This window comes from Ursus arctos, unplaced genomic scaffold (assembly GCF_023065955.2).
Source record: "Ursus arctos isolate Adak ecotype North America unplaced genomic scaffold, UrsArc2.0 scaffold_21, whole genome shotgun sequence".
In the NCBI taxonomy this organism is placed as follows: Eukaryota; Metazoa; Chordata; class Mammalia; order Carnivora; family Ursidae; genus Ursus; species Ursus arctos.
Genome location: NW_026622886.1, coordinates 13,018,580 through 13,038,986, shown reverse-complemented (window position 1 = coordinate 13,038,986; position 20,407 = coordinate 13,018,580). Strand labels below are relative to the sequence as shown.

General features: G+C 34.9%; 1 protein-coding gene across 2 annotated transcripts in view; it reads right to left on the bottom strand.

Moving 5' to 3' along the window:
* Window positions 1–522: 522 nt before the first annotated feature.
* The window catches only part of NUP37 (nucleoporin 37), a 39,690-nt gene continuing 19,805 nt past the window's right edge, over window positions 523–20,407 (bottom strand). For both annotated transcript variants that reach the window (XM_026499798.4, XM_026499799.4), the window contains exons 6-10: window positions 11,133–11,223; window positions 3,834–4,015; window positions 3,287–3,337; window positions 1,293–1,386; window positions 523–785 (exon numbers count right to left, since the gene is read on the bottom strand). In XM_026499798.4, the coding sequence (XP_026355583.1) occupies window positions 672–785; window positions 1,293–1,386; window positions 3,287–3,337; window positions 3,834–4,015; window positions 11,133–11,223 (532 nt within the window). In that variant the 3' untranslated portion in view covers window positions 523–671. The remainder of the gene's footprint in view (window positions 786–1,292; window positions 1,387–3,286; window positions 3,338–3,833; window positions 4,016–11,132; window positions 11,224–20,407) is intronic.

The window sequence follows — 20,407 nt, the reverse complement described above, 5'->3', positions numbered from 1 at the left end:
CAGGCAGAAGGAGAAGCAGGCTCCCTGCTGAGCACAGAGTCCCATGTGGGACTCAAACCCAGGACCCTAGGACCATGACCTGAGCCAAGGGCAGATGATTAACCAACTGAGCCACCCAGGAGTCCCTGAAAATCATTCTTTATATTAAATTGAATAATCTTTTATAATTACTGAGGAAGTTGTAAGACACTTACACATACTGAATGCTAACAAAAATGGATACACCCACACATACACACTGAACCATTTCCAGAGTAACACTGAAAGGAAAGACCTATTCTTCCTTTTGTAAATGTTTGTGCCTCTGAGAATTAGGAAAACGGCAGTGTATTTAAAGTATAGAGGACAGGATATACTTTGGATAATCCTGTGATAAAGTGACAAATATATATGTTTCCCTAGTCATCTCTTTTCTAGAGCTGCTGAGTCAATTACAGTCTTAAAAGATGATTTAAAAAAATATATGTATGTGTTATGTATGTATATATACACACACACATACAGAACAGAGCAGGAAAATGATTTTTCAAACCATTAACATTTTATTTAACAGAAGCAACAACTGGGACATTTCTAGAGCATCTTCTGTATTTATATAAAAATAAGGAATTCTCCAAAATATGTATTAAAAATACAAAGTTCACGGATCTAAGGTACACAGAAAATTTGTTTTACATTTCAGTTACCCAAAACAACAGCTTGTGGTCTCCTCCAATTGCACACAGTGGGAGAGTTCTATGCCAGGAAAGGCCAGATCCGACAGCTACAGAACCTATGAGGACAGGCTACAAAATACGTGAAGAATTAAAGAAACTTAATAAATCACCAAAGTTAATAAGTAAAAACTACCCTTAAAAAATAAAAAAATGCATTCATAAATTGTCTTCGGTTAACAAACAGGAAATAGAATTAAAAATACGCTCCCTCATAGGGGAAATACACATTATTTGTTTGCAGCTGGCTAGAATGAAGGATACAAATAATCTATGAATAACTGGTTTAGCTTGGACTCAAACATTTTTGTAGTCTAAACCAAGCAAGCAAGTAAAATTATTACATTTAAATGAAGAAGGAAATAAAAAAGAAATAAAATGCTTCTTACATGAATACTGGCAAAAAGGTCTGTTACCGCTAGTGATTTAAACACCAAAAAATGCTTTCTCTTTCCAATTTAAGCAGATAAGACATTCACAAATGTCTTTAGTTACACATTACAAATTTGGGGGCTAGGAGTAGAAAAGTAGAAAACACAAATTTAAAAACACATATGCCATTAAACAACTCCAAATTACCTGAGGGTGTCCTAAATGATGAATTTGAAACTGGCTTGCAATTTTGCCAGGATAACCAGTGGTTGCAAACAAGTTCTCATTAATTGTGGACCACCTAAGAAAAGACAAAAATACCCATGGTATCCTAGAGATAACTATTAATTTTTCTAAAACAATTTATTTCTTTTTGCACAAAACCAATAATTTTGTAAGTCTAAATTTGTTAATACAACTTTACAGTTGGACTGGAAATTTCAGGGAAGTTAGCTATAAATATTTTCTCATTTTGTGAATATTAAATACTTACCATGTGCCATTTGCTAATTCCAAAGTTACACAAAGTTAGCAGTTCCTTTCTTATAACCAAAGGTCCAACAGTGTGGTGGGGGATATAAACAAGGCATCAGACAAATATAAAATATTTCCAGGAGCAATACATTAAAAAATTAATGTTCTTATTGACATTTGTTAGAAAATTAGTGATAAATTCATGCATTTAAACACCTAGAGTATTTAGATATTTGAATATTTAAGTTTCAAGATATCCTAGACATTGAAATACAGTGAGTTAATGAATCAAAAAGTGTTAATATAGCTCCAGCGACATGCCTAGCACTATAACAATTATTGTGCAGTGGGGAAGATACGTGAAAAAAGAAAGGATTCGTTGAGAAAAAAAAGAGGAAAGAGAGAGAAAAGGCTAAAGTCTAGTTAATATTTTTATACAGGCAGACATTATTAGTTGCTGTCCAATAGCCTTTCTGCCCTTTTACGATGCTAACTGAACCGCAACTACATTCTGACAGTGTGACCACAAGGGATGACAGGCAATGATAGCAATCCCTAATAAAAGAGGAGTGCTCCTTCTCCTCTTACTCTAGACAAGCTCGTATGAGGCTATGATGTCTGGAACTCTGGTAGTTATCTTGTGACTGTGAAACAACAAGCCCAAAGCCCTGCACTGTGGATGGCAGAGGGAAAGGGCTGTACTCCTGTTGGCACTGCTGAGTTACTGAGCCAAAACTGAGACTGCCTCCTCTTTCAGAGGCCATCACGTCTCTGGGATGTGCTCACATTTCTGAAATCAGAATGCGTCTTACAATCTATGGCAGCTTACATTTTGCTGAACGTATTTTTTCTAAGGTGTACAAAAAATGGTGGTGTCCCCAAGTCCTGTAATTTTATTGGGGGTATTTTAGATTTCATGAATTACAGCATATAAGAAATGTACTACTTGTTTTAGTCTTGGTTAGTAAGTTTTCATGTTACTGGAAGCTAAAAGCACCCTAATGACTACATTATACGATGGAATATTATGCAAAAGTCAATGAGAAAGAACAAGGTAGGCATGTATATTAACTTTTTAAAAACAATTTATTTTTATAAACAATTTTATTTATTTATTTGACAGAGTGAGAGAGTACAAATGGGGAACAGTAGAGGAAGAGGGAAAAACAGGCTACCCGCTGAGCAGGGAGACCGATGTGGGACTTGATCCCAGGACCCTGGGATCATGACCTGAGCTGAAGGCAGACACTTAGCCATATGAGCCACCAAGGCGCCCCAACATGTATATTAATTTAAGAAGAAAAAAAGTCACAGATACATAATATAGTATGTTCTCATTTAAAGCACAACAATGAAGTTTATATGCATAAACATGGCTCACCTACATTTTACATCTTTATCAGAACAAAATATAAGGAAGCATATACTCCAAATTGTTGGAGTGGTATTAATGGAATGGCATTGTGTTTTGTATTTTATAAAACTTTTCAAAGAAAATACTGGAAAACGAATCACTCCCTCGCCCAGACCAAAAGACAAAAGCAAAGACTTAGTTAGGAAAGCAAAATAACCATTTATAAAACAATCAGAAAACAAACCCCAAAACGCCCCCAACACCTCAGTGCAAAGGAGAGGAATGGGAAAGTATTCGAGATGGTGGCATAGCATGTGACGAAGTAACCAAATTCAAAAAATTAAATATAACTCCAACAAAAATGGTACATTACCTGAATAAGCAGGCTTGATCCATGTGGACCGGTCTCTTATCTTGAGGATAACTAAAAGGTAACATTTTGTATTTTATGAATTTCTGTGCTGGTCTCAAGTAGAGGAACTTAAATTAAGGTTTAAATGGTATTTTTTCTTTAAAGAACACAATGCCCAATGTACTCAAACTGTGACAAAATTCCAAATAAGCACTGGATTAACACAGATGAAATACGATAGAGACATAGACATGATTTAGAACTGTTACAGAACACCATCATGCAACAGTCAATGTTTTTCTTTTTTTTTTTTTTAATGTAAATAAACATTGCTCAGATCAAAGATTTTTTTCTTTTGCATTGTTCTTCCTGGGTTACTCTCAAAGTAAATCTGCAAAGCATGGGCATCTATCTCTGTTATGTAAAAACCCATAGCTCTGGTCCTTTTGCAAGAGAGACTTGTTTTTGCTCTACAGTGAGGCTCAGGTATACCAGAATGGCTCTGTGGATCATTTAGCAATAGTGACTGACTTTCTGGTTATGCAACAGATAGTTGCTAAGAAAGTACCTGGATCGAGTAATATCCCAAATTAACCAATCATTTCCTGCAACAGCTCCAACTTTGAAGGTATTTTTTAAGCACCAGTGGGCTGACATTAATGGCATCTGTTCTGATTCAAGAGATAAAATAGCCTGTTGAGTCAAGAGATCGTAAAACCGGATTGTTCCATTCTTCTCTGCAACCATCAGCTGTAAGACAGAAAAAAAAATTCACCTAATTCACTAGCCAAATCTGAGGCAGAAATTCAGTATTATATATAATAGGTAACATTTGCATATATTACGAATGGGACATCAAATGCAAATGAAATAGGAGAAGCCTACGTAAAAATCTCTGTCAAATATTAAAAAACTTACAGAAAACTGGTGAAAGAAAGGCTCAGGAAAGTTGAGTATAATTTTAAATGATGATGTACGGTTACTAGGAAAAAATAAGACTAAAGAATCATTCTAGGAAAAGTTACAGCTTTAAGTTATGTTGTCTAGAAAGGACAGCTAAGTGTGTATTTCTCAACAGAACTATATTACATGTCACACATCTTTATGTGATGTGAGATTGTTTCCAGAATGGAAGGCAGCATGGCATAAGGAGCACAGACTGGCCTGGGGAACAAGGCTGCTTTCTCCACTTAAAAGCTAAATGACTGGTCAAATTGCAAGTCTTTGATTGGCAGCTTTCTCCTTTCTAAAATGTATATATGAGGATAAGAATAGCTACAGCATTGTTGTTTGATTAAATAAGTATTATGGCGGGGGACTGCCTGGCTGGCTCAGTTGGTAGAGCATGCGACTCTTGATCTCAGGGTTGTGAGTTCGAGCCCCATATGTTGGGTGTAGAGATCACTTAAAAAAAACAAAATCTTTAAAATGGAATACATGTAAAGCATCCAGTACTATGCTTGTCATAAAGTAGCCACTCACTCAATAAATAGTAGTTACTCTTACTTCAATATTTCCTTTATTCTAAAATACTACTGATTTAAGATGTTGAATAATGAGCTTGCTTGCTTCCTTCTTTCCCTGATCCCTCTCTTCTTCCTTCCCTTTCTAAGAAATATTTTATCAGTACAAAAATAATTATAAGATATATTTCAATTTTACAAAATATTAACATGTGAAAAAATTTATTTCTTAGACTCAAAGAAGCAAAGCATTAGGATACCCATTTGTGGGACTTAAGGTAAAGAGGTTGCTATGAATAGATAAGTAGTTGTCGCCCAAATAAAATGGTTTAAAAACTCTCTACATTTTCTGTAAAGTTCCTTCTTTTACAGAATGTTCTTGTAATTCTGATTATATTATGGTGAAAACATTCCTGAAAGTGTGAAGTACCAGCGGTAGCCTGGAACAACGAGAGACTTAGTGTCAATAATCCCAAGTTCTACTAATCTGTTGAGTGACCTGGAGTTTGCTTTTTTCCTATCTGTGAAATGAGGGATAATTACATCAGACTCAAAATGTTACCATATGGCTATAATGTGATATTGTACATAACAGTATTTTCCTAAACCCATAAAACACCATAATAATATATACTTACTAATAAGACAGATCATGTCTGGCTTAAGACTACTGGCAGTCATTCTAGTATTCATCATGTAAGAGACCTTTCTTTAACAAGCATCTACCTCCACCTTCTCCCACTGCCCCCACACAGAACTGAGTCTCATTATTCATGGTAGTTAGAGTCTATTAAGTTGCTGTAAATGAGGAATTAGTGAATACTGAACACTGATCCTAGAAGAAATAAAGGGTTGGGTTCTTGTGAGACTCTGGGCATAATATTTTTTGTAAACTGACCAGTACATAATCTGGTCTTACGTATGCTTAAAGATACCATATTTCAGGGTGCCTGGGTGGCACAACGGTTAAGCGTCTGCCTTCGGCTCAGGGCGTGATCCCGGCGTTATGGGATCGAGCGCCACGTCAGGCTCCTCCGCTATGAGCCTGCTTCTTCCTCTCCCACTCCCCCTGCTTGTGTTCCCTTTCTCGCTGGCTGTCTCTATCTCTGTCAAATAAATAAATAAACAAATAAATAAATAAAATCTTTAAAAAAAATTAAAAAAAATTAAGATACCATATTTCATATATACTGATTTATTAACATAGATAGAACTCACAGCCGGGGCGCCCAGGTGGTTCAATTGGTTAAGCACCCGACTCTTGGTTCTGGCTCAGGTCTGATCTCAGGTTCTTGAGATCGAGCCCCACATCAGGCTATGCACTCAGTGCGGACTCTGCTTGAGTTCCTCTTTTTCTCCCTCTGCCCCTCCCTGCCCCCTCTAAAATAAAATAAACAAATCTTAAAAAACAAACAAACAAACAAACCAAGAAAACAAACCTCACAGCCAACAGCACTATAGCTCATGCCTGAATAAAGCTTATCTAACACCATATTATTTTCTCCATAAAGCACATCACAGCCTTCTGGCACTTAGGAGCCCTAGACTGCACTTTAGCACTTATACTTTATGCTTGGGGGTCCATTTTACATGGTGAAATCACCAACAAAAAGTACAAAAATGTGGCACTAAATAGGCCACAAATAGGACACTTGTTTAGAGTATGAGAGCTAAAACAAGAAGGCAGAGCGCTGGCCTCATTCAGCCTTAGCTAGAAATGTGCACATTAGCCAACTTGAATTTCTTGTTGCTCTGAGCATGTCTGCGACTGTGAAATGCCATGGGTACTGATTTTGGGTTATAAATAAATTTCAGTGAGTAGACAAACTTGCAGATATAGAATCTGTGAATAAGGAAGATCAACTATGTACACATGTTGATGCAAAATACTATGCTAATTTCAACAGAAGTCAAAAGTAAAAGATGATCCTTTATATCAAGAAATTTCCTATCTAGAGAACAGAATTATGAAAAAAAACTGACCACAGAATATAAGTAGAATAAGTCTCTTACACCCAATTATGGGATTCTTAATAGAAAAGGTAGAATTTAAAACCATTCTCTAATAGGCAGAATGTTAAAATAATTCTGATTCTACTAACAATAACATCAGGTCAACGACATATATAACAAAAACAAATGCAACACTGAGCTTTATATGCCCTGCCTTACTGAATCCTCATAAAGACTTCATGAAAAAATTACTATCATTAATCCCATTTTTCAGAAAAGGAGACTGAGGCACAGAGTGACAAAAGTAACTTGTTGAAGTCTCACTGCTAGCTTGTGGCAGAGCCTGCATCTGCACTCAGGTCTTGGACCCAGGTCTGTTTGACTACAGAGCACATGTATTTCTTACTACAAGCTAGACTGGGAAGACCGATGAATGGTCTGGTGTGCTAATATATAGTTGAGGGTGGGGAAGCAGTGGAAATGGGAGGAGACCAAGGAAACCTCACTAGGAACTAATAAAAATATTTGAGATTTTAAGCCTGACTCAAAAAATCTTCAGGATTTCAGGTATAAATTATGGACTGCGGACAGGCAAAGTCCATCTGGGTCCTAGGTCCTAAATTAGGAGAGGCGATAAAGCAGGTGGGTTTAAAATGCAGCCTTTGTTAGCCAGACAGCTTGGGTGGGTCCTAGGTCTGCTGTATGACCTCGAGCGAATGATCTTTCTGTGCATTAAGTCCTCATCAGTAAAAGTGGAGCTAATAACAGTACCTATTTCATAGTATGGTATGAGTTAATACATGTAAAGCACTTAGAACGGTCTTAGCACAGAACAGGCACTTAAAAAAAAATTCACTATTATTATAGGTTAAAGTCAGATTGAAAACTCAGTTCTCAATTATTTATCTTTTTAAAACTGTGCTCAATTGTGATGATAGATTTTATTTTATTTTTTTGGTTGAAAGCAGATAGAGTAAAAAAGTTAAATAATTTTGGGAACTAATGGAGCTAAAAAGTTTACAGGGGAATTTCTCCTTTAGGACTTCTCAGAACCATAAACAGAATATGCACTGAATTTTCAGAGGGGATGTATCTTTTGTAGCACAGAACACTAGTACTTGAACCAGAGGAAGGTCAAATCTGTTACTGTGTGGCCTTGGGCAAATTACTTATTAAACTTTTGGTGCTTCAGTTTTCTTACCTATAAAATGGATAGAAAAATGTTACCAACCTCAGAGTGTTCTGTGAGAGTTACATGAGAGAACACATGTAAAATACTCTCAGCAAAGTTCCTGGCTCAGAAAGCATTCAACAAGTGTCAGTTGTTACACTTCATTTGATTTAGCAGCAATCTACTCTCTTAGTCAGAGACTCAGATGACCTCAGTCCCATTTCTCTGATTCCATGACATCCTAAACGTTTGGTTCTGTTATTACTATCTAGTAAAATCCCAGCTCCAATTGTGGTTAATTGGATTTAAGATCTTAATTTCTTGAGATTGTTTGACTGTTGTATCTTTTATTAACTATTAAATGCTAGCATTTTCTTTGTGCTTTCCAGATTATGTGCTCTTTTGCATAGTTCACACCTCATGATTTTCATAAGAATTCTATTAAGTCGGGTAATCACAGACCCATCTCTCTCTTCTCTGGCTGCCTCATTTTCATCCAGGCTAAGCAAAACGGAACAAAAATTCTGGGCTTGACTGGCTATGTCAAGACCACAGAAAACTACTTGATTGATTTAGTAGTAATAAGTGTCAATAATGATAAGCAGCTAAAATTGATTGAGTGCTTATAATGTGCCAGGTTCTCTTTTAAGGACTTTTAAGAGTTCACTCCCTTAGTCTTCATGAGTTTCTATTTTACAAGAGGAGGAAGTAAAGGCAGTGACTGAGAGAGCTTTTGTAACTTGCCTGGTATTACAGTTAGTAAGTGGTGGAACTGGGATTCGACTCCAGGCAGTTATCTCAAGAGGTCATACTCTTAATCACTGCTGTGTCACCTTTCTGTATTTTAGGTTTTTGAGTCTAGGGGTGACATGAAGAAACTGGTATTTTAAGATTAAACTAAAGTAGGCAAGAAAAATCAGAGTGGAGAGCCAAAACTTTTGAAACAGCTAAGCCTTGGCAAGAGTTACTGGTGGGAACAGAAAGGTGAAGAATGCACCTTAACGACAGAGGAATGTGTTCTAGTAATGTGTTCCTAGGGAAGGAAAAATTAAAAACCTGGAAAAGTTTGCATATATGGAGGGAAGACATCAAAAGCGATTTCAGGATTTTGAGTGGATGTGATCTACAGTAGGGACTTTCAAACATTCTGAAGTCATGGAAACAATAAAAAAAAAGGAGGTGGGGTGGGATGGGGTTTTAATGATATACAGAAGAAAGACAGAAATTAACTTAAAGCATATGGAGGAGAGGGATCTGAATCACAAGCATTGAGATACAAGTTTTGGGATAGAAGCTGTAAGAAAAGTTCTCATTTCTCTTCTAGGTCACAGATTTTAAAAAAGTCGCCTATTTGGGGCATCTGGGTGGCTCAGTTGGTTAAGTGTCCAACTCTTGATTTCAGCTCAGGTCATGATCTCGGGGTTGGGAGATTGAGTCCCGTGTCAGGCTCCATGCTGGGCATGGAGGCTGCTTAAGACTCTCTCTCTCTGGGGTGCACGGGTGGCTCAGTAAGTTAAGTGTCTGCCTTCGGCTCAGGTCATGATGCTGGAGTCCCGGGATCAAGGCCCAGATTGGTCTCCCTGCTCAGTGGGGAGTCTGCTTCTCCCTTTGCCCCTCACCCCACTTGTATTCTCTCTCTCACTCTGTCTCTCTCTCTCTCAAATAAATAAAAACTAAAAAAAAAAACCAACAAAAGAAAACACCTCTCTTCCTCTCCTACTGAGCCCCCACCTCGTTTGCTCTCTCTAGGAAAAAAAAAAAGGTAGCCTACTGTATTTTACATGGTGATATTAACATTTAGGTAGAATTTTTGTTATACTTCACATAGACTCACTGCTACAGTGGAGAAATCTTATAAAAAATAATAATATACGACAATACTTATATAAGGAACAATCCCTACATATGTAATATGAATAAATTGGAAAATTTTACTCATGCACATATACAGAATGCACAGTTCTACTGATGAAAGATCCAACATGTCTGAAACAAGTCTTCATGGTATCCCAAGGCTCAGAGAACATGCTTACATAATCTGGGACATCTCAACCCAGGATTACCTCCTCTGTGAAGGCTATGAGCAGATCTGATTAATCCTTTTTTATGTCATTGATCTACTTACTAGATTTTTTTATTCCAACGCTTAAAATCTGTGTTGTTGTATTTACATGTTCTTCTTCCTTATAAGCCAGTCATTGTGTAACTTAAGGGCAGGGGCTTTACCCTCTCTTACACCTAGAGGGCAGAGGGCAGTTGAGAACTACCTCTTCCAACAATTCACAAATACATGGTAAAAGAAGAGTTAGCAGAGGAGAAAGAAAAAGGGAAGACACATGCAGAGATGCTCAAGAGGACCAGAATAATGCATTTTTGAAAATCAAGTGAGCAGTGTTTCAAGATAGAAGTGACAGAAATGGTTTCCTTATCTGTAAAATGAGGGTCATCATAGTTGGTATCTCATGAGGTTGCCATGAGGATTAAGTGAGCTAACATGAAATGCTGGCAATGGGCCAAGTATATTTAGTACTATATAAGTGTTTGTTATAATTAATCAAGCTTATCTTTTTGTGTAAATATGAGGATGGAAAAGAGTCAATGGAGAAGCATTAAGACATTAGATACAAAAGCAAGATGCCTAGGGAACTAGCATGAGATCTACACAGCTGAAGAATTAACTTTAACAAGATGAACACGGTAACTTCTTAGCTTCTAGGGAAAGATAAAATACAGTGATGCCCAAGAGCAGATACTGGCAAATGAGAGTCATTCAACAAACTCTTGTTGAATGAGTCCTATCTTCTCAATGAAATAAGAATAAAGGTCAATTGATAATAACTTGCAGTGTATTTTTAGAATTTTTGAAAGCTCTACTTTGTATAGGAGTTGAATACCACTGCAGCTAGCTCAAATTTGCCACTGATGCTTTGTTTATGTATTATGGCTTCAAGCATGGATTTTTACTTTTTTTTTTTTTTTTTTTTTTTTAATGAATACTGCTACTAGATAGTCTGGGCATCTGTTTTTAGATTGCAATCTACCAAAAGGGAGGAAAAATGTACTCTGAAAAATGTCATTTATGGATGATGGCTGTAAAATAAAAACTTAATTATAGAGAGTTTTTAAGTTACAGAATTCTAGACTAGTCCAAATGCATTTATGACAATTAGAATCTCTGAGGTGGAGAAAGTAATTGATTTTTCTCCTCTATATATGCATGTATTACACAGGTATATGTCTTTTCAGCTTAATAGAAGAAAGCTAAGTTATAAATAACAACCTTAAAAGTTTCCTCCGGATGCCAGCACACACTCATTCCAGGGGAATGAAGAACAAAATGAGCTGTCTGCATTCCTTCCAAGTTCCAAATCCTAATAAAAGAATAGGAATACAATGTTAAATATTTTTGCTATATCACTACTAAAAAAATGACACTTCCATGAATTTATTCAAAGCTATTAACTGGAGATTATAATGTATAGACATTTATACCTAAAGTATAAGTTTAAAAAAAAACTGTAACATAATTATTATAGAAAATGTGAAAGTAGTATGAAGAATTTAAGTTTCACCACAGTCATAGAAAAAGAGTCACATTTTCTAATTTAACACCACAACACTGTAACACAGCAATCAAATTAAATTATTCATATAATCTTTATTTTGTGGGCAGAATCTTTAAATTTCCAGTTCACTACATAGGTTGTATTGTTACTTCAGTAGTCATTTCAATAACAATTTCTGCCAGGGGTGCTTAACACACACACATACCCTAAACTCCCACTTTTCAAAATAACATATAAAGAAGCTAGTATGAGGTGATGTGATGTGAATTTAGGGAAATAATTTCCATACTTGTTTATTCTTTCTGCTTTTGGCTTTCCATGCCAGGGGCTACTTATCTTATACCTTCTCTGATCTGGCTCACTTTACCAATTCTCCGTATCAGAGGTGGCCTTGACTGAAAGCTACCAGATTAAAGGTTGATTGAAGGAACAGATACCTGGTTCCTCCTACTCTTCCTCTCCTCAATACTTACAAATCCATAGTGACAAGGACCAAGCTACTCACTGATATGGCTTTCTATCTCAATTTCTTTCCCAACCTCATAGTAGAGATCAAGACTTAGAAATCTCAACGGCACTCTACTGCAAGAAGTGCTACTCTTCCACCCAGACTGCTAGCTGTCCTGCTCATCCTTCACACTCAGCCAGTTATATCTCATTGGTACAGAGTGTGACAGAGTTAGCATGGCAGGAGGCAGAAGTGGTGAGTGGTTGGCAAAGTACCCACAGAATTCTGGTCTTTAAGAATTTAAATTAAGAATTAAGACAGCTCATTAGAATGCCTTAGACCTTTTCTTCAAGGGTTTATAGTTCATATCTCATTAGGGACCATAAAACAATTTCAACAAACTTAAGGAATATATGTTTAAAGTTTAGGGAAAGATTTAGTTCAAAAACAGTAGACATATGTATTGAACAATGCTGCTATTCTGTGCCCAAGCACATTATTTCAAATATTTTTTCTCCTTTGTAGAAATTATAGGGTCTCCGATCATGAAATATTATAGTTATATATAAACTAACATAAATGGTTTTCAAAATGATTATCTACTTGATTACATAATTTAGAAGCATACTCTTTTCTCTTGCCAAATCAAAACTTTTCATCTCTATTTACTACACAAGGGAAACAATTATAATTTAATTGAAGAGGGGAATCACATTTACCAATGGTTTGTGCAATTGCGTTTCACTCCCCACAATGAATAAGATTATTAATTATGACAACTGAATATTTCTTTCTTCTCCATTGCCTCTTGCATAATTAAGTGCTCTGCTAGCATATACTTTACTACTATTGGAATAATAAATAGGACTGTCTTGCAAATTCAGTGAGTCTCGTAAGAGAATGGTTTAAAGGCTCCATTCTTTTGAACTTACTCTAATACGTATTTGATTTTTGTTTACTATTATATAAATTGAATAAATACGTATCAGAATATTTTCATGATTTTTTCCTTTCAAATGAAGAAAACCAGAGGTACAAATTATGAATAAGGATATTCTACGAAAACTGATCAATTAATGAAGAGTATTTTAATAATCTGGTCCAATGAACCAAATTTTAGTCTAATTTTTAAACAGTACTTTATCCTGACAGAACCTCATGCTTAAAAAAAACTAATTAATTAATTAAATTTAAATTCCAATGTAGTTAATATACAGTGTTATATTAGTTTCAGGTATACAATATAGTGATTCAATAGTTCCATATATTACTCAGTGCTCATCAAGATAAGTGTACTCTTAATCCCCTTCACCTACTTCACCCATCCCCTGACCCACCTCCCCTCTGGTAACTATCAGTTTGTGCTCTGTAGTTGAGACTTGATTCTTGGTTTGTCTATTTCTCATTTTTTACCCCCTTGGCTTGTTTTGTTTCTTAAATTCCATATATGAGTGAAATCATGATATTTGTCTTTCTCTCACTTATTCTGCTTAGCACTATATTCTCTAGCTCCATGTACAATATATATGTTATACATATACACACACACACAAATACACACCACATCTTCTTTATCCATTCATCTATTGATGGATACTTGGCCTGCTTCCACAGTTTGGCCATTGTAAATAATGTTGCAATAAATACAGGGGTGCATACATCTTTTCAAATTAGTGCTTTTGTATGCTTTGGGTAAATACCCAGTAGTGCGATTTCTGGATTGTATGATAGTTCTATTTCTAATTTTTTGAGGAACCTCCATACCATCTTCCATAGTGGCTGCAGCAGTTTGCATTCCTACCCACAGTGCATGAGGGTTCCTTTTCCCCCATGTCCTTATCAATGCTTCTTGTTTCTTTTTGATTTTAGCCATTCTAATAGGTGTGAAGTGCTATCTCATTGTGGCTTTGATTTACATTTCCTTGATGATGGGTGATGCTGAGCATCTTTTCATGTGTCTGTTGGCCACCTGTATGTCTTCTTTGGAGAAATGTCCCTTCATGTCTTCTGCCCATTTTTAATTGGACTGTTTGTTTTTTTTGGTGTTGAGTTGTATAAGTTCTTTATATATTTTGGAATACTAACCCTTTATCAGATGTGTCATTTGCAAGTATCTTCTCCCATTCAGTAGGTTGTCTTTTAGTTTTGTTGGTTGAGTTAACTGACTTTTTGTTTATTTAACAAACTATAGGTTTAGACCATGTCAGATAAGAGAGTTTCTACTGTAACAGGAAAAAAATAAATTTGAAAATTCATATTAACATTTCTAAATTTATTTATAATGAATAAAACTACTTAAAGTTAATTACAACCAGAGAAGCATACTTTTCAGGGAAGTGGTACGTCACAAAAAGAGAAAAGCTATAAGGATTCATAGCCTTCTTAATAGACATAATCAAACACATGGAAAGATAATACACTATCAAAATATAAAATATAACATTATCAAATTAAACTATCTTGACTAAAAATCAGAGCTATATGAAATATACTGTATACCTATCTAAATGTTTGCAAGGGAAATCTCAAAGAAAAAGCTTTTAAATTAATTTACTGACATATTAAGAAGCCAAAACTATAGATTAAATCAAAGAGCACTGGAGTATAGATAGCATCCTTCTTCAAGCAAAATAAAAAAAATGAGTTTTGACCCAATTTGACTATAATTATAACAAACTCCTCTAGCCCCCCCAACTCTTTGGTCCTAAGTTGAACTCTTAGATTTTAGCTGTAACATGTACAGATGGAGAGCTGTCCAGATCTAAGATTATGAATTACACTTTACTTTTGGTAGTTTGTTAAAATTATAGCCTCATTTCAGGCTGAGTGCTTTTCAGCAGAACATAAAGTATCCCTACCATATGGTATTTAAATGTAATTGTCCTATTTAATCAATAAAAAGGTCCCATAAATTGGGTGTTGGCATATTGGAGATATCCTATTCTCAAGAGTCTTTTAAATATACAATTAATAGAGGGAGCTGTTCCCTCTGAGAATTTGAAAGGAAATTTCCTGGGTAATACTCTGTTCTTTTTATTTGTTCTCCATTTTTTTATTGGCATCTCATCGTCTGTTAAGGAGCTCACTGTTGAAGGAAATTTCTGCTACCAAATGTTTCTGACAACACAGACAAAAGAAGGAATGGATGACATTAAATGGCACATCTGTATCCATTTGGCCTTCTCTAACCAGTAAAGCAAAAAATACTAACCGTCATCTTCTAAAAGACTTGACTGGATTACACGAATCACTACTGATTAAGTAAATGTGAAGGCAAGAAAAAAAAAAAGGTGGAGGAGGTACTTTACAATGTTACTGGGCGCAAGAAAGGGACTTCCAATATTCTTAGACAACACACACTTTTTTCATTGAGTTTTGTGATAAGAAAATGAAGACTTTCCCTTCTCACTTCCAAATAATCGATCACTAAGTTACTCATCACAGTATGGATAATTCAAAAAAAGGGAAAACAGTATATTTCCTTAGTAAGTGAATGCAGAATTAGGGAGAAGCGAAACAAATTACAAAGTAATTTAGTGCTAAAATGTTTGGATTTAGGTGCAAAAGCAGTTCAGAGGTGGGAAACCACATTATTGAAAACACAAATCTGGGGATTAGATGGGCAAGTCTTGACAGTGGGTATGACAGGTTAGCGTGGTGAATAAATAAACTTTGTCAGCTGGGCAAAAGCCTTTGACAAAATACATGATAGTATAAAATAAGAATTTTGTATAGGGTACTTTCAGTATGTGTCAGGGTTTCAAATATATTGAGAAATAAGATTAGACTAATTTTGCTTTTTTCTTTTTAAATGGTAGGGACTACTAAGCAAGTAGTATTAATGTACTACTATTAATGATAAAAGAAATGGATTACCAGAAATTTTACTGACTTGAGTGTAAGAAGAACTGTAAGGATGAAAATGAGAGATAATTGCATTTGCTTATTATTTGATCCTTCAATAACAAAAAAAAAATGAGTCAAAAATAGAGTCAATAATCAAAGGCTGTGTGTGTTTTAGAGGGGAGACAAAGGTGGCCTGTTTCAAACATAACACTAAAAAACCAACTATACCATACATAAAATAATCTATTGTAAATCTTCACAAAACCTTAGAAGAGATTAAAAAAAATCTTACAAGCTCACATGTTGCTTCTTTTTGTTTTCTTGAAATTATAAACAAATTCAGCAGAAACTATAAGTTTATCATCACAGAAGTGAGAAACTAGCTGAGGCTGCCCCAGGGGAGAATTAATATCTTAACTTAGATAGATTTTTGAAGGATAGGAATTGTGAGATATTTTGTCACATTTAAAAATAAACCTCAAAATTAAACTCTCAACTGCAAAGAAATACCATATGGTAGTTTTCAAACAGATCATATATGATGATTTCATCTTCAAGGAATTCAGAGTAAAAGGACCTTTCCTTTAACTAACATAAACACCAGTAATACTATCCTGGAAATATTAGCGTTTCATTATTTCCAAGAAAAATTTTGATATATTTTACAACCTAAAATTTGGCTATTATGTTGTAAATGACGGAAAGTAGTCCTTATTAGTGACATAAATGGGCTTTCAAAATAAACCTGAAAAATGTTTATGGATCTGATTCTCATTTATACAATTCACTGACTGCAACCACACGAGGGCCACATAAAACAAGCTTAAATTACTGCAATCACTGATATGGTAATACACTTTATGAAATACTGGTTTTGTATTTCATCTACAAGGGACATGAGAGAGAACAAAGAGTTGAATACTACAGAGTGGTGTGACTATACACGATCATGTAAAAGTTTGGAAAAGTCTTGCATCACTTTGTAACTTCTACTCTATTATAATCTTGCATTAACATACTATTTCACTGCATTGAATTAAAAAAGGTCTGCAAATATGATCAACAGATTTGAGTGTAACTTTTGGATAGTTCTGATAAAGACACAGAATCCTTATGTTCCATTCACTGGAGGTAAGCTATTACCAAACCCAACACAAACTTTATTTATCCCATTCTTAAAGCTCTTGTTGTAACTGTGCAATAATTGATCTTGATTCAATTTGTTACAAAAATTACATGGAATTTTAGAAGCGAAGCAGAGAACTCTATTTTGGCAATTATTTAACCATAACATTATAATAAAGAATATAAATTCTCCTGATTTCATTTTGTACCTGAAATTATTTAAGTACACTTTATTTGTTCCTGAATAGGGATTAACCTCCCAAGGAATGCTTCGCTGAAGGTTCTCAGTCCCCTTCTGTTTCCTGCAAGGACTATTTTTAAATAGATCATGTATTATGTGTTCCCAGTTGGAGTGGGGTTGGGGTAGGAACACTCCATCTTAGTTATAGATTTTGAAGACTCTCAAATGTACATGAACAATGGTAATATGGAAAGAACTTGGCTAGCATGGGGTACATAGAAGATATTTGATAAACATCCTTTTTCCTCTTATACAATTTTTCAAAAAAACACTGGCTTAGTGAATATCTTAAGTAATTTAGTATTCCCTTATCTGATGATTTGGTTATATTCCTAAAAAAAAAATCTTATTTTTAATATGCTACCCCTCTCCCATTCTTTTTAAAAATGATGACAGCTACAACATGACTGCTACTAATATCCCATGTTTTATAGACAAAATGAATAGCACATTACATGTTTCTATTACTTTGGTCTTAAACTAAGAATTTCTTGGTTTCCAGAAGCCAATCTTCCTTCACCATAAATTTTATCTAATATTTAAAAAGACTATTGGGGGCGGGTGGAGGAGGAAAGGGATTTACTTCTGACATCCTTTATAGTTACAGTGAGTACTGGGTCTTCTATTTCTTTTGTATCCCCCAAAGTACTGAATGTTGGCTATACTAAATGTGTTTAATAAATACTTGTTGATCTGACTTGTTCTTACAGAACAGTACTGTTTTTAATATACAAGAACATCTGTTATTTGGCACTGACTGGGAATAAGATGTTCTGTATTACTGAGTTTTTAAAATAATAAGCTTAACCCATTAAATACTTAACCACCATTTTTACGTTCTTTTTGAGGTATGGGATAATTAATCTTTCTAAATTAATATGCACTTATTTACTTCTCAAATATTATAATAATTTTAACCTTCTTTTGATAATGCTGGGTCATAATTATGAACACCAGTGCTGACATTTCCCTGTGCATATGCACATATATATATATATATATATATATATGTATGTATGTATTATATACACATACACATGTATATGTAATTCTGTGTATGTATGTATATACATTTGAATATGGTGGACAGGATGAAGGACCACAAAGGAAATGGTATCAAACATGAGGCTGAATGGCTAGCAATGCCATGATTTACCTGGAATTTTTCTTAAACACAGCTCCTGACAGATGCTTTGTTTGGTGGTGGCAAGATGTTGTGACAAGTACAGAGTGGTATTCATTCCTTCACCCACTCACTGAGTACCCGCCACAAGGGCATCCTTCTAGATGCTGTCATGACTCTAAGGCAGTAAAGCAAGGCTGACCCTTAAAAATGCCTTATTACTGCAAAGGCCAGAGCAGTCTCTTCTAGAATAATTTTCCTTATCCTCTACAAAAGTTTGTTTCTCTTTACTCTTCTTCCTCATCTATAAACTGGGTTAATGAAGTATGAAGAAGGAATATGACATCTTCATTTCAAGAACTGGTACTGAATGTTTTAGCAAAGGTATCTTTCAAAATTATAAATTCTTCACAAGCAGAAGATAACACTTCTTTAAACATGACTCTAACTACAATTCTATCCATTCTACTAAGCCCTACATAATGCTTGATTTTGATAACACACAGGTAATCCGAGTATCTGCCTTTTCAACAATATAAAAAGACTAAAACTTAAAGAGTGTTAAAGTAGAAACAGCATAATGTGGTAAGCTAGATTGCCTGGAATTCCCTTCTATATAAAAGGAGTAACAAGAAAACCTACCACATAAGGTTTTTGAGGATTAAATGAGAATGAAATTTAGAAACACCTTAAAAGGTGCACCTGTTTCAAGATAGAAGATACACTTTTTGCAATCTTTGTTAGTATTCCATCCCATGGCATTAACACTGAATTATTCTGATACTATCCATACAAAAACTGACTGATTTGCAAGAATATTATCCTTCCTTAGTTTTTCAACTTGACATTCTATAATTTGTCTTGTGTTATTTCTACTTTGAAACATTATTTCCCTCTTTCACTTTTTTCTATTACTACTGACGTTTTTTTCTAATAACCGTAGCTTTACTCAGGGCTATGTCACTGCAGAACTCCAGATGGCACTATTTACATTGTACTTTATGCAAACTATATCCCTGGAACTCTGTATTGGCAGCCTTGTCTCTGCCTTACATTTTCCTGTCATCTTATTTTTCTCATATTCAACTTATTCATTGTAAAGAGGGACAAAGACTGTCTCACTATGTCTTCTTATATAGTCCTGAGTACACACACACTGCAATGTTATTCTACAACAATTTGTTTTCTTCTTATAGAAATGTATAGTACAATTAAGGTACTAAAATTATTTTTGATGACTTTATACTTTGACAGCTTATATTTTCATGAGTTTAAAACTATATAGCTGGCATTATAAAATATTTATTTTAAAAGGGGGATATTGGGGCTGATAAAGAACTGCTAACTTAAATGAGAACTTGATTTTCTTATAAACTTGCATTGATCACAGAATACTAAAACTACATGGAAGCTTAGAGAAAATCTAATTTACCATCTTCTATAATAACATTTCAGACTATGAGTAGCACCTTGGTTCATAGTTTGAATTAATGAAGTTATATTACAGAATACAGAGAGGAAAGAAAGATCTAAAATATTTTTAGATTATGAAAACCATTTTCTCAGGATAAACTTGAAAATTGTCACTCAGGCAGGTGAATGAGTTAAGAGTGCAGCTACTAGGGCCAGACTGCCTCATATGCCTGTTCCTCTACTTAAGAGCAGCTATGTCCCTTTCCAAAAATTACTTAGCCTCTTAGTATCCCCATCATGTAAAATGAGCATAAAATGTACTTAACTCAGAGTTGTTGTAAAAATTAAATTTACATAGGTAAGGTAATCAGAGTGGTGGTTAACATACAGTAAAGCACTCAAAATGTTTAGTAATATTTTTGCTTATTAATATTATAATTCATTTATACAAAATAAAATACCTTTGTCAGTCTTAGAGAAGCCTGAAATGGTTCTGAAATGATTATTCACAGGTTTAAAAATAAGTCAGTGATTCCCCCTCCCCTTCCTCTCCTCTTTCCCCTACCACCCCAACCCTCCAGAGAAAGAAAGAAAAAAAGTAAGTCAGTGATGACCGAGTACCCAGCACAGTACCTGGCACACAGCAGATGTTTATTTGCTGACTGAACGAACTAGTCTATAGATTAATTTACTCTCAATACATTTATTTATCCTTTATAAAAAGAGATAAACAAGTGACAACTTTTTTTTTTTTTTAAGATTTTGTATATTTGACAGATCGAGACAGCCAGCG